This window comes from Chiloscyllium punctatum, chromosome 15 (genome assembly GCF_047496795.1).
Source record: "Chiloscyllium punctatum isolate Juve2018m chromosome 15, sChiPun1.3, whole genome shotgun sequence".
NCBI lineage: Eukaryota > Metazoa > Chordata > Chondrichthyes > Orectolobiformes > Hemiscylliidae > Chiloscyllium > Chiloscyllium punctatum.
Window position 1 is genome coordinate 15,254,692 of NC_092753.1, and position 14,858 is coordinate 15,269,549.

Below are 14,858 nucleotides of genomic sequence, written 5' to 3' on the forward strand. Positions count from 1 at the left end.
TTATTTCGTGTGAGGTTCTCTCTTTTGTATATAAAAAAAAAGATCAGGGTACTTTTGAGAAGCTATGAAGTTAAATAAAGTGAATGTCCAAAGAGACATGGGGGTTCAGGCACATGGATCTTTAAAATGCCATGAAGAGGTGCGGAAAATAAGCAAGTTAATGGAATGCTTGCCTTTATATCTCAAAGACTGAAGTATACGGACGCAGAATTTATACTGCAGTTATGCAAAACTCTGGTTAGATTCCACTTGAAGCACTGTGAGCAAATCTGGACATAGCACCTTTCGAAGGATAATTGGCCTTGGAGGGAGTACAACGTAAGTTTACAAGAATGATTACTTAACCCCTGAAGCCCAGTTATGAGGAGAGATTATATAAATTTGGCCAGTTTTCTCTCAACTTTAGAAGATTAAGGGATGATCTGATTGAAGTCTTCAGAATATTAATAGGGAAAGACATGGTAGATAAAGATAAACTACTTCCATTGGTTGGGGATTCCAGAATTAGGAAGGCATAGTCTGAGAATTAGGGTGAAGACTGTTGGTGATAAATGTTTGGAACTCTCTTCCACAAATGGTAGTTGAAGCTAGATTAGTTGTTAATTTTCAATCTGAGATAGATAACTTTTTGTTAAGCAAAAGTATAGATGGTTATGGGCCTAAGGCAGATATACGGAGTTAAGCTGAGTAGCCTACTTCTGTTCCTCTGTTCCTAACCAGATACACTATCTTACTCATGAGCACATCTCCGTCTTCCAACAAGTATTTACATCAAATTTTGGGCAAAGTTGAACTTAACAAGCCCAGGATAGTGATGTTTGTTCAAAAATCTAGTCAGGGGTTCTGAAAGCAGAAGGGATGGGAACCAGGCAGTTAATAGACAAGCGCCAGGAAAGGTCACCTCCAACAAGAGAGAATCTAATTATCTCCTGATGGCATTAATTGACATTGTTGCCTCAGCTCTGTCCTGTCAATATCCTGGACATGCCCATTGACCAGAAACAGAACTGGATCAACCATGTAAATACTGTGGCTACAGGACCAGGTCAGAAGCTGAAACTTTTGTAGTGCATAACTTACTAGCTGGTACTTTAAAATACTTCCCACCATCCACAAAGATTTAGAGTATTTATTTAAAGATTATCAAGGAGATATATACTCCAGAGCGCACAACAATAAGATTGCATTCTGTGAAATATATTAATGCTTATATTTTTAAAATATCCCAATGAACATATGCTAATTGCATCATGTTAAGGTGTTTCTGGCTTTAATTAAACAAAGCTCATTTATGTTTTTATGAATTGTAAATGCAGCTGGAAAGGAAAATGCCAACGTTATAGTATTTTGAAAGAAACCTCATGCTTGTGTTGTAACAGGAAGTATTAGAGAAAGCTGAAGCCTTGGCAGTTCAAGGGGATCACCTTATAGAGGACAATCACTACGCTGTGGATTCAATTCTTCCCAAATGCATCGAGCTGCGAGCTGTGTGTCACAACCTAGCGAATGGACTAAAAACCAAAAAGGAATTGCTTAATCAATCAATGGAGTTGCACAAGAGGCTGGAACAGGTAGAAATAATACTGAACTATATAAAAAGTTAGAAATCATATAGAATACTGGTATCTGTATTAAGTGTATTGTCTACAAGACAGTGGTTCAGGCATAGAACCTCATCCACTGAGTTTGCTTACAGTAAATGTCCTTTCTGAAAAGTTGATGCTTGTCACACTGTTGAGAAATGAAAGGAAATCAAACTGTGCATGTTATGACAAGACACGTATTTTGAAGAGAGAATCTGAGCAGAGAGAGATTTTTTGATTTAATCCAAACAGTTTTTTTTCCTTATATTTTCATGGAATGTAATTGTTGCTGGTATAGCAGCATTTGTTGTCCAACCCTCAAATTGAATGGTTTGCTATTTTTCCAGTCCCGGAATAACATTGGCAACGGTGAGTCAGTTGGCAAAATATGACGATTGGAAAAATGAGATTCTTGTTGTTGAACTACAGATTGGAATAGTGATATAAGAATCTCACTAATAAGTGGTAAGAGGTATATTTGCATGTATTAGCATTTCATTAATTCCTAATCTTGCCTGTTTTATGTGCAAAAACAGAGTTTGCTGGAAAAGCTCAGCAGATCTGGCAGCATCTATGAAGAGAAATCAGAGATAACATTTTGGATCTGGAGATCCTTCCTCAGAAATCCTTTGTGGAAGGGTCACTGGTCCTGAAACGTTAACTCTGATTTCTCTTCAGAGATGCTGCCAGGCCTGCTGAGATTTTACAGCAACTTCTGTTTTTGTTGCAATTGATGTTGATGCCTTATTGTGCCTGTACTGATTGCACACTCTCCTCTTCCCATAGGCAATGCAGTGGTGTGATTCTGGGATTTATTTGCTAGCCTCACAATCTGTTGATAAATGTCAGTCTCAGGATGGGGCAGAGGCAGCCCTGCAGGAAATTGAGAAGTATCTGGACACCGCATCAGGCCAGAAACTGGAGGATCTTAGTAACATCACTAACAAATATAAAGCTATACTTGGAGATGACCTCATGGTAATTATTTGAAAATATTGGAAATATTAATAATCCCATGACTCAAATTCCTTTGATGCAATTCCTTGCATTAAACTGAGCTTACATGCATCAAGTCTTTTCAGCACTGACCCCAATAAAGTTTATAAGGTGAAATGAATCATGCACCACCTCCTGTGCACAAAGCTGCTTATGCTTTTGGGAAGTGCATTAGCGAGATTGTCCGCAGAGTAGTGCATATCTTTCTGCCTTCTTCACTATGGGGAGTTACACTGCATTCAAATCCATTCACAGTAGATTTACTAGGCTGATTTCTGTGATTAAAGACCTATCTTGTAAGGCAAGTTTGGGCAGTGTGAGGCTGTGCTCATTGGAATGAGAGGTGATCTTATTGAAACATTTAAGATTCCAACAAGTCTTGACAGAGTTGCTGAGGGAATGCATCTTCATATGGGTGATATCTGGATTGAGTTAGAACAATTAAAATAAAAATCACCCATTTAAAGTGGAGATGAAGAGGAATTTATACTCTTAGGATCATTAGCCCTTGAACTTCTGTTCTACAGAGAGCAATGAAGATGAGTTATTCATTTATTCAAAACTGAGTCAGGCAATTCCTTGATCAAAAAGGGAGCCGATGGTTATTGAATGCAAGCAGGAAAGTTGATCAAAGTCCTATCAATCATGGCCTTGTTGAACGTCACAGTATATTTAAATAGCATGCTCCTGCTCTGATTTCTTGTGTTTGTTTTAAACTTTGGGACTGCTGTGGGGTGTTGAGATGGATTGAGGTGGTGGAAAATGCCCAGGCTCCCTCCTTGCATTTGACTCAATTACATTCCCTTTCAATACCTGAGTAAGGGCCAGTCTTAAAACAAAGTAAATTGTATCTTGTATTTCTTTATGTAACATGATAGTTCCTTGAAGTAGAGCCAACTGGTGTTCCCTATATGCATTTATTTTTCTTTCTCTGGTATAGCAGCTCACTGTGGATCACAGGAGTGGCAACTCACTGTACGATTGGTCCTTACTCACTTATACATTTCCCCTACCTCATCATTTGTCTTTGAGCAGTTAAAAGCTTCACTTGGTACAAGGCAATTAACAAACAGAGGGGCTCTGATGCATTTGGATCTCTGCTGAGTTTCAAGCGACTTCACCGAAATCCTTTTGAAAACAACCTGAAAACTGTCAGTAAATCCCGCCACTCAATCACTTAATTCCCCAAATCATCTCAAGGATTCCTGCTCTTAGATTAGTCCAAACAGCAGCTGAAGGAATTGAAATTGCCTGAAACAGTCGTAGCATTCAATAAAGACAAGGATGAACTGGCTCCTCTACTTTATCCCCTCAGCTGGTTGTAACAAGGTTAATTCAAACAGTATCCATTCCTTTGTAGACAGTGTTCTCCCTGACCAAACTTATGCATGCTTTGAAAGGAACCAAGTTAAACAGGCTTCCTTGATTTTAACAAAAGAGTGAGGTTGTGAATTACTAAACATGAGAAGAATTATTAGTACAATGCATATACACATATTTGTGGAATAAGAACTTAATCTTAGAAAAGAAGGAAACGTTTGGAAAAAACATAACAGATCTGAGGTGTTCATGAACTGGCAGTGTTCAGAGTGAGAGAATGTATTTTTTCTTTCTTTACTTGCATTGTAAAGGTGTGTTAATTTTCTTTATTCATTCAGGGGATATGGACTTCACTGGCTATGCCAGCCTTTGCCCATCCATAATTGTCCTAGAGAAGGTAGTTGTGAGCTGCCTTCTTGAACTGCTGTAGTCCATTTTGGGTAGGTGCATCCCCAGTGCTGTTGGGGAGGGAGTTCCAGGATGATGACCTTGCAACAGTGAAGGAACCGTGATATATTTGCAAGTCTGAAGTGTGTGACTTGGAGGGCAACTCCTTAGATGGTGGTGCTCCCATGTATCTGCTGTCTTTGTCCTTTTCATGAGTGTCATGTTGCTTCATTCATTTTGCAGGCTCGTGTTCTAAAAATCTTCCAAAAACAAGAGGAGATGGAAGAAATGTTTGAAAAGCGAAGTACAAGTCTTAAGAAGCTGGCTGCAAAACAAACCCGTCCAGTGCAACCAGTGGCTCCTCGTCCTGAAGGAATTCCAAGATCACCCATCTCCTACCCAAGCCCAGGTATTGTTAGACTTTTTCAAAAGTGAGAGTCATAGACTCATACACTGAAATAGACACTACAGCCCAATTTGTCCATGCTGACCGGGTTTCCTGAACAGAACTCGTTCTATTGGCCCATGTTTGACCCATATCTCTGTAAAACATTTCTATCCATGTACCTGTGCAAATGTCTTTAAATGTTGTAATTGTATTCATCCCTACCACTTCCTCTGGCAGCTTGTTCCATATACGCACCACCCTCTGTGTGAAAAAGTCGCCGCTCAGGTCCTTTTTAAATCTTGTCCCTCTCACCTTAAACCTATGCCCTCTAGCTTTGGACTCCTCTACCCTGGGAAAAAGACTTTGGATATTCAGTTTATCTATGCCTTCATGATTTTATCAACTTCTATAAGGTCACCCCTCAGCATCCTACCCTCCAGGGGAAGAAGTCCCAGCCTATCCAGCCTCTCCTTAGGACTCAAACCCTCCAGTTTTGATCACATTCTTGTAAGTCCTTTCTGCACGTATCCAATTTAATAACATCCTTTCTATTGCAGGATGACTAAAATTGTATGCAGTACTCAGTGTGCCCATACCAATATTTTGTACAGCTGCACGCAGTGCTCTGACTGATGAAGGCAAGCATGCCAAATGCCTCCTTTATCCCCCTTTCTATCATTTTACATGACATTTCCATTCTTTTAATTATTTGATAGTATTTTTGATATTGTAGCTTAACTAGGCTGTACCGCTTGTAACTACACATTCAGAATGTTACTTTATTAATTATATTTGCAATTCAGAGAGTGCAGAGCAACCTTATATTTAGTTAAACCAAGGTTTTTTTTTGAAAAAGCTAGAGTGCGTGTTATTCATCTACCAGATTTATTGATATTTTCAGTTTTATATATCCTATCTAAAGTTTCTGAGACACTTAATTAGTAGAGTTTCTGTCACAGAATTGATGCTTATAGAAGCTTTGAGAATAGAAATGATACCCAAGTTTTTCAAGCCTTGTGGGAGCTGTAATGGTTTTCATTTGTCACAATTGGGAACCCCAAGTTTTTCAAGCCTTGTGGGAGCTGTAATGGTTTTCATTTGTCACAATTGGGAACAAGGTTTGGGTATTGCCTTTCTTCAGAAAACATTCTCCCACAGGTCAACAAATCACCTTTCATGTATGATCAAATTGTTTTGGGAGTCAGTGGTGGTTGCTATTTGCACATTTCCCATCACTAACCAGCTATCCAATTTCTGATCCAAACCGCTAAATCACCGTCAATCCCATGCCTCTGTATTTTCTGCAATAGCCTAGTGTAGCGAACCTTATCAAATGCTTTACTGAAATCCATATACACCGCATTGACCACTATACCCTCATTCACCTGTTTAGAGTTCTTTGAGAAGGTGACCAGTAAGGTTTGTGAGGCACGACCTATCCTTCATAAAATTGTGTTGACTTTCCCTAATCAACTTGTTCCTCTCCAGCTGATAAATCCTATCTCTTATAACTTTTTTTGACACTTTATCCACAACTTAAGTAATGCTCACTGGTCTATAATTACTGGGGTTGTCTCTACTCCCCTTCTTGGACAAGGGAACAATATTTAATACTCTCCAGTCTTCTAGCGCTATTCCTGAAGACAGTGACAACATAAAGATCAAAGGTAAAGGCACTGCAATCTCCTCTTGGTATCCCAGAGAATCCTAGGATAAATTCCATCCAGCCCAGGGGACTTATTTATTTTCACACTTGCACCCTGTTTTGACTCTGCTCCTCTCTTATCCACAAAAAGAAATCATGGCAATAACACTGAGTCACCTGAAGACTCCAGGCATCCTGTGGAGCCCTGAGGCTGTGATCTCTCCTTGGGCTGGGTGCTCCACCTCCACCTCTGCCCATACTGTTCCTGGCCTTGCTGTTTGCCGAGGATCTCCTGCATGTGCATTTGCCTTCTATGGAAGGTCTCTCCAGTGACTAATATGCCTCTAGCGGCAGGCTGAAATGACCTATATTGGGAACACATGAATGAAAGAAGCTCTTAGACGTCAGAAGAGTTATTGGTGGCATAGCACGTAGATAGGACTGACCACACTTCTCCATACAGTGAGACATGCTGGACGGGATAACAAAGAGTACATCTCAATCATTCATTGAGCATCAGCCTCAGCACGTGCAGCAACTCAATAAAGATGCTGCACCAATTGAGTGACCAGTACATGACGACAAAAAGAAGTACTTGCTGTACTCTGAAATCCTGCGTACCTTTCAAACTCTCACTGCATTCAGTATGGACCATCATTAAATTTACATGATACATGATGGAATGATCATGTGTGGCTCTCACAGCAACCTTGGAATTTGCACAAATAATGAATTACCTTTGGTCAACGTTTGCCTTTTTACATTATCACTGGTTAATTTCAATATCATTAAAATGCCAGTGTTCAATTTGCAGGCATCAGTGGCATGGTGCAAATTGCTTTTGACCACATCTGACCTTCAAACACCTACACTCTGCAAACACAGCAAATATGCAATGAAATTATTGCTAATTAAATGTAGCTGGCATTTGCAAATGGCTCATTTCTGTATTTGTTCCTTCAGTGTTCTCTGTGGAAAATATGGACACTACTCTTTCACACATCAGACTGCTCATCCTGGACATTGTGCCAGCCATTTTCTAGTAGCAATTTGTATGTACAGAATGGCAAGTGGTGGCAGGGAACACAGTTTGTGGTGAATACCATTTTCACTAAGCTCTGCTGATTACCAGGTACTGCCAAAGCTTCCATGTCTCCTCAATCCTCTCACTCCCCAACAGCCCATTTCCAACATTGCCACCCTCCACTCCCATGCACAGACTCACCACATTGACCTTGGCCTACAGCTGCCAACCATGAACGCCAGATTACACCTTAATGATGCCATCCTGATCTTCTATACTCCCCTTCTGAAGGCCACAGTAATGGTCACTGCCACTTGTTCCCATTGCCTACCATACCCTCTACATCCTCCGTGCTTGTACTTACCTTGATCCCCACCTTTAATGGCAGTGATCCTCTGCTGCCCCTATGAGTCGCCCTTGCACTTTCCTGAACCCTTGATTGATGTAGCCCTCGGACTGATTCACCCAAGACCACTAACCGTGATAAGCAGTCCTAGATGTGACTGACTGCTGTGTTTATATCTCTCTAACTGCTGCTGCTGGGCTTGCAGAATTGCCCCCTGCCAACTCACTGGATTGTATGTGGACATAATCCCTGACTGAGGGCGTCCCAAGTGTGTGTGTGCACACTGTACTCCTGACTCATGTATGAGGATCAATGACGGACAGATTTGGTCTGCACTGTATAGTGCATGTTCTGCATCACAGGGATGCAGGATTGGGATTTCAATGGAGACAGCTAAACAGATTTAGGTGATCAAAATCACAAATAGTATTAGAAAATCATTTAGGAAATGACTCATGCAATCTTTCTGTAACCTTAGTGTTCCTTTTCATAAATATCTGTTAGTTACAGCAGCCTTGGGGATCCATGACTCTTGTTGCATCTAATGTGCTGCTTTGGAGTGATTAGAGTTGTATGCTATTTTGTATATGAACTAAAAGCCAATTCCAGGCCTTGTCCTTGCCTACTGCTTGTCTTTATGCCCTATTATTGGAAATTGAAACTAATGAGTTTGCTATCAGTAAGTCCATTAGTTTATCCCACATTTCTGCTACCTCTTCATGACCAGGATTTCCTAATTTTCCAATGAAATGATTAAATTCATTTTCCTATGTGCCATTAGAAGGATATCTGGATTGGTTGTTCCTTTGGGTGATTGCACTGTTAATTGGTTTCCCTAGTTAGTTTAATAATGCACAATTCTCATGTTGGCATAAGTAGTATGCCAATGAATATAATAGAAAATAAATTGGTACACATTGAAACTGTTTTTTTGTAGGAATGATCTAAAGTTCAATTTGAATTATATGATTATCTTTCAGATATCAGAAAAGGACATGATCCCAACTTCAGCCACAAAGCAAATGTGACTCAAATTAATCTGTTGAAAAGAAACAAAAGTCTTTCAAAGGTACAACAATATTTCTGTTAAATTTCGTAAACAATGAGCAATTATTAGTTTTGAGGTGTGTGTGTTGGTGGCTAGAGCTGCAGCATATTTAATCAGCAAGGTTTGACATATACCCATCACAAAGTAGTTGATGCAGATGCTGCAAATCAGAAAAGAAAAAAAATGACTGGAAAATCTCAGCAGGTCTGGCAACATCTCTGGAGACAAAACAGAGTTAACATTTTGAGTTCAGCGACTCTTCAGAACAAAGTTTATTTTGGATGGATGCGAATGGGTTTCTGATCTGTCTCTGTTGTCACATTTTGAACTAAATGGGGATGGCATTTCATCTTACTGAACCAAATGGCCATGTTGGCACAAGTGCCAAATTTCCATACATTCCAGTTTTGATGGGATTCAAGCTATGCAGCCAAAGTCCCTCATTGGAGACAGGAAAGAACCGTTTATAATAGATGATAATTATCAGAAAATGAATAAAGTTACAACCCTGAAATGCCTGCGTTCTCTCAACTTATATTGCTAATTCTTGATCTTTCTCACAAACCAATGCTAGTGTCACATAGAAAGCCTTCGTTTCCAATGGTATCCATTCCTAGGTAAGAGTGAAATGCTTGAGAAGCATTTTCCTTTGATTTAGCTCCTAAGACAACTTGTAAAGAGGATCAGCACAGGAGGGGACCATTGGACCCATTTCTTTCTGTGTCAGCTCTCTAGTTGCATTCCTATTTGTTGCACTCGTTTCCCCTAACTCTGTGTCCAGGTACTTATTGGATTCCCTTTGAAGGTTATAATTGAATAATGAAACACATTCACAGCCAACTCATTCCAGATCCTAATCACTCAGGAGTACAAATGTTTTTCCCATGCCTGCATTGGTTCTTTTTCTTTTTCCATGTCCTTGGATTTTCCATCTTTCTGCCAATAAGAATGATTTCTCTGTAACTACCCTGTCTAGACACTTACGGTTTCTCTCATCTTCTCTAAATGTTCACTTTAAGGAAAATAGTCCCAGCTTCTCCAATCTATCCAGGTAACAGGAGCCCCTCATGCCTGGAACTATGCTCATAATCTTGTTTCTACCCTATATCTAAATTCTTTACATAATGCCCAGAATTGGACATAACTGAATTGAACCAGTGTTTTATGAAGGTTCATTATAGCTTCCTTGCTTTTGAAATCAATGGTATTTATAAAGCCCAAAATCCTGTTTGCCCTTTCATCTCCTACTCAATTTGTCCATACAATTTGTGTGAACATACCTAAATCCCTTCTGTGCCTTAGGAGAATCAGAAGATCATGGTCAATGCTTCTACAGTTTCCATCATTCCTTTGGTCAGTGTCCTCAGATGCATCGAATCCAATCCTGGTGACTTAGCAATTTGAAATACAGCCAATGTTTATCATTTTTAGCCCACTTAGAGTGTCAGCTATCGTCCTATTCTAGGGGATTTGCAGTCCATGCTTGTCTTAAATAGGTAATTGGTGCCATGTTTCCTGGAGTAAACACTTGTAATACTTCCCTCATAGGCATCTAGAAGTAATGGTTTGGACTTTGGGGTTTACATGGTTGTATGAAGCTCCCAAAGCCAGAATGTTACTCTGAGAATTTCCTCACACAACTTCACTGCCCTCACATAGTACAAAGACTTTGAATGTATTAATGTACATTTAGTATTTTGTTACTTGCAGCATGTCAGACCCCACTTTCCTGTTGATTTCCACAACTATTATATTGTGCAATCCTTCTATTCTTCTCTACCTGTTCACTGTAGATGTGAGGCTTGCTGGCTGCTGAGAGAAGCAAGCTAACCTGTGTACACTTAGCTAAAGGCTTCTCTGAGGTAACTATGCTTAATGGCTAAACTGCATGAGAGTAATGTCCATCAGTTTCGCATCAAGTGAATCATTAATTACACTACCTTCATATATCTGACAGCTTCCAACAGCACATCCCATTTTGATGGCGGTTTTCTGCCTGTTGCATAACTTTGTTATCTGACAGAACATGTCTTTTTCAATGGTCAATTGCAGCCAGAACATATTGAAGAGCACTTTAGATAAATTATTGCCATATTGCTGCATTATCTAAAATAGTCAAATTTTCAGTTACCACATTCGGAAAACCAATGAAATGAGGTTTCTCTAACTTTTACTTTAACAATCAAACTAAAATTAACTTGTATTAAAAATAAATTAACAGGAAAATTTGGGTTAATGTAAACTATAAATTGCACAATAGACAGTAAAAAAAAACTCTTGAATTTATAAGGATATTCACTCAACATTTATGAAACTAATTACAACCACAAAGCACTTCAAAGCACTGAACTTTCTCTAGTAGGTTTCAGTTCTTAGTCATTGAGGAGTTGGCCTGGTTTCCAACAACAGCACAGAACCAACCTAAATTCCCAGGGAATGGTCTTCAGCAAAATGGCATGCATTTGTAGAGCTGCTTCAATTCTGCACACAGGAATGATGATAATGTGAATCCAGCAATGTCAGCTGTAATAACAGAAAAAGCTGTGACAATTATGTAATTGCCTATTCCCAGTTTTTGGATCCAGCCTGTGTTGTTTCAAGATGGCATTTGAGCTTAAATGGTTTTGTATTTTTTGTAAAAATCTGATTTCAGCTAATGTCAGTTTCATCAGAAACCTAAGTTTCTGATATTGTTTTCAATTTTTCTAGAATCCTGAAAGTTCAGTTTTTTCTTTTAGTTTGCTGAAGTTTCTGTTTTCAGTTTCAGTTATGCTGTCTCTTTAAAAAAAAACTTTGAAATCACAGAATCCATTAGAATAATTGAGTCTAAAATCCATCACAGTATGTCCACCCTCAAATACCATCTTTCAGAAGGCCAACATTGACTGTTATGTCAGTTTGTTTGCAGTTAATATGAGGAATGTTCAGAAGAGAAAATTCAGAAAGGGTTTAGTGGCTGGTTATAAATGGCTGCATGTGAATAATAACCTCTGCTTGAGCCACCAGTGTCTTTCTTGACTGTTCTCTTCTGATGTAATGTCCTGCAAGATGTTCCCCATTGGATGCAATAAAGAAGGTGAAATATTAGAATTAGCTTTATTGTCACATGTACTCAAATGATCTAAGGTACCTAGGTACAAATTCTTAAGTACAAATTCTGAGGGGGGAGAAGAAATTAAAGTCCAGCATTACTGACCATTGGAATAAATTAGTAAAATAAATAAATGTAAGCTTAGAATAACAGTCCTTCCAACCCAATCCATGCTGACACCTAGCCTCCATGCCATGGCGGGCTTCACCTTGAGTTGGAAGTCCATGATGAGACCACTCCGGGCCAGGAGTCAGCTGCGCTGGATCCACACTGAGGCCAAAGGTGCAAGTTCATGCTGAGGCCAAAAGTTCAGGACGTTGCTGAGAAGAAAGAAGGATAAAGAAACAAAAAGAAAAGAAACAGTGAACAAGCTCTACCTGGAGAGTCCTACTTTGCTACCATCTTGAAAAATTATTGTTGTAGTTTAGTCAGGATCTTGTACAAGGTCAATCATTAGCAATCTCTGAGAGTTTGTACAAAATATTGGTTCGGCCATTTTTGGAATATTGCATGCAATTCTGGTCTCTTTCCTATCGGAAAGATGTTTTGAAACTTGAAAGGCTTCAGAAAAGATTTACAATGATATTGCCAGGGTTGGAGGATTTGAGCTATAGGGAGAGTTTGAGTAGGCTGGGGCTGTTTTCCCTGGAGCTTCTGAGGCTGAGGGGTGGCCTTAGAGATTTATAAAATCATGAGGGGCGTGGATAGGATAAATAGACAAAGTCTCTTCCCCTGGAGTGGAGGAGTCCAGAACTAGAGGGCATAGGTTTAGGGTGAGAGGGGAAAGATATAAAAGAGACCTGAGGGGCAATTGTTTCATGTGGAGGGTGGTAAGTGTATAGAATGAGCTGCCAGAGGAAGTGGAGGTTAGTACAATTGCAACATTTAAAAGGCACCTGGAAGGGTATATGAATAGGAAGGGTTTGGAGGGGTGTGGGTCGGGTGCTGGCAGGTGGGACTAGATTGAGTTGAGATATCTGGTTGGCATGGACAAGTTGGACCGAAGGGTCTGTTTCCATGCTGTACATCTCTATGATTCTGACTCTGGCTCAAACAGCAATAATTCAACCTCCCCTCAGGCAGTCAGATCTTAACTTGCTTTCTGAAACCATGAAAGGTGTCGTCCGAGGGGGTTATTAGGGTCTAATATGTTATCATCCTTCCCAACCATTTCTCTACTGTCAGGCTGCGGTTCACCAATTCTATTGATCTAGAGGAACAAAATTTATAAGGCATTTTTTAAAAAAAAGAATTGTTTAAATGTGGTTGTAACTGGCTGGGTCAGCATTTGTTGCCCAGTCCTACTTGCTGCTGAGAAGGTGATAGTGTGCTACCTCCTTGACCAGCTACAGTGATAAATTTGTTTGTCCCCAAGTCCATCGAATGGGGAGTGCATGATGGAACCCAACTCCTGAGAGATGCTATTACGAGTTATCATGATAGATCAGAACTCATTGACATTATTACTTTTTAGTACCAAAATGTTCTTTTTCAAAAAAAGAAGTCTTCTCTATGTGCGCTCTCTCTCGTTTGCACCCTCTTGCTGAATTTTTTATTTTTCTTTATTTTTCTTTATTTTTGATAATGCACCAAAGTTGGGAAAAGGACTGTGGAAGTAATTGCTGTACTTTAAGTTTACGTTACACTTTTGCTTTGCAAGGAGTTGAGGAAGACAGAAAAAACACTAACATGTCAACTGGGTTATGAGTACAGTGATTTTGGATTAGTGGTGCTGGAAGAGCACAGCAGTTCAGGCAGCATCCGAGGAGCAGTAAAATCGACGTTTCGGGCAAAAGCCCTTCATCGGGAATCCTGATGAAGGGCTTTTGCCCGAAACGTCGATTTTACTGCTCCTCGGATGCTGCCTGAACTGCTGTGCTCTTCCAGCACCACTAATCCAAAATCTGGTTTCCAGCATCTGCAGTCATTGTTTTTACCAATGAGTACAGTGAGATTTGTCCACCAACAGATTGCTGATTGGCTTGTGCAGTTGTGACCAGTTGTAGATGCCAGAAGGCTTCAGTGTGATGATAGCTCTCTGACTGGCTCCTGCTGAACAGTTTGTGATAGAAGTGGGAGAAACCTCCTGAACGAGCAGATTCTGTGTGCCTATCTCTATGGCAGAATAATTAAAGCTTGAAGAAAGCCAGTTATTTTCTCCCACCAGTTGTTTTTTTTTGTCTTTAAACAGTAACTTAAAGACTTTCCAATTAGTATATTCATCCTTTGCCTCCTGCACCAAAGTGATAGAATTCATGAAGGAGATCTGGGAAGCAGACTGATGCTTTGAATTGTGATTTTCCCCAGGATGTATTCCTCTAACTATAACTCCATGTTTTTTTGTTTGTCAGTATCTGTCTGTCTGTTGTGTAGGGATTTTAAGGGGAGGTTAGAGTTTCAACTGAGAAAGCTACCTGTTGATAATTCATAGTTTTGTTTTACCTGTGGTTAGTATTCATTTATTTGTAATAAACAGTAGTTCTTAAGTACAGGAACTTGATCAGTGTTTTCTGTTAACCTGAGACAGGTAAACTGGGGACTTTGAGCACTTAATTAAATCTTTAACTTTTGTGATTAATCTGGGAGTGTGAGGATTGGGCATCCGCTTACTTTCCCAAGTGGGTTGTGACATTGAAACTCTTTGCCTTGGTTCTTTTTAACAATCAAATCATAATGTCAAGGATCTTGAAATCAACTGTTCATGCTCAATGTCAAAAAGTGTGGCACTAGAAAAGCACAACAGGTCAGGCAGCATCCGAGGAGCTGGAGAGTTGGTGTTTTGGGCATGCATACCTGACCAAAGGGCTTATACCCGAAACGTTTTGACTCTGACTCTCCAACATCCACTGTCCTCACTTTCTCCCTGTTCATTCTCAATGTCAATGCTACTATAATCTCCACTGCTACAGCTGCATCCTTCACATATCGGTTCCCCTGTATTTTTTTAAACTTTTGGACTCCGCTTCTTCCATGTAATCTGTGTCTATGTGTGTAACGTTATTATTTCTTCTTGCATATTGTAATGCCCGC

At 39.8% G+C, this 14,858-nt stretch overlaps 1 protein-coding gene across 6 annotated transcripts in view; it reads left to right on the forward strand.

Annotated features, from left to right (window-relative positions):
• The window catches only part of mcf2la (mcf.2 cell line derived transforming sequence-like a), a 221,492-nt gene that overhangs the window by 131,984 nt on the left and 74,650 nt on the right, over positions 1–14,858 (forward strand). For all 6 annotated transcript variants that reach the window (XR_011962520.1, XR_011962521.1, XM_072584719.1 and 3 more), the window contains exons 11-14: positions 1,380–1,571; positions 2,370–2,561; positions 4,530–4,695; positions 8,670–8,758. Coding sequence is in view for 4 of the 6 variants with exons in the window: in XM_072584719.1 (XP_072440820.1) it covers positions 1,380–1,571; positions 2,370–2,561; positions 4,530–4,695; positions 8,670–8,758 (639 nt within the window). In the remaining 2 variants the exon portion in view is untranslated. The remainder of the gene's footprint in view (positions 1–1,379; positions 1,572–2,369; positions 2,562–4,529; positions 4,696–8,669; positions 8,759–14,858) is intronic.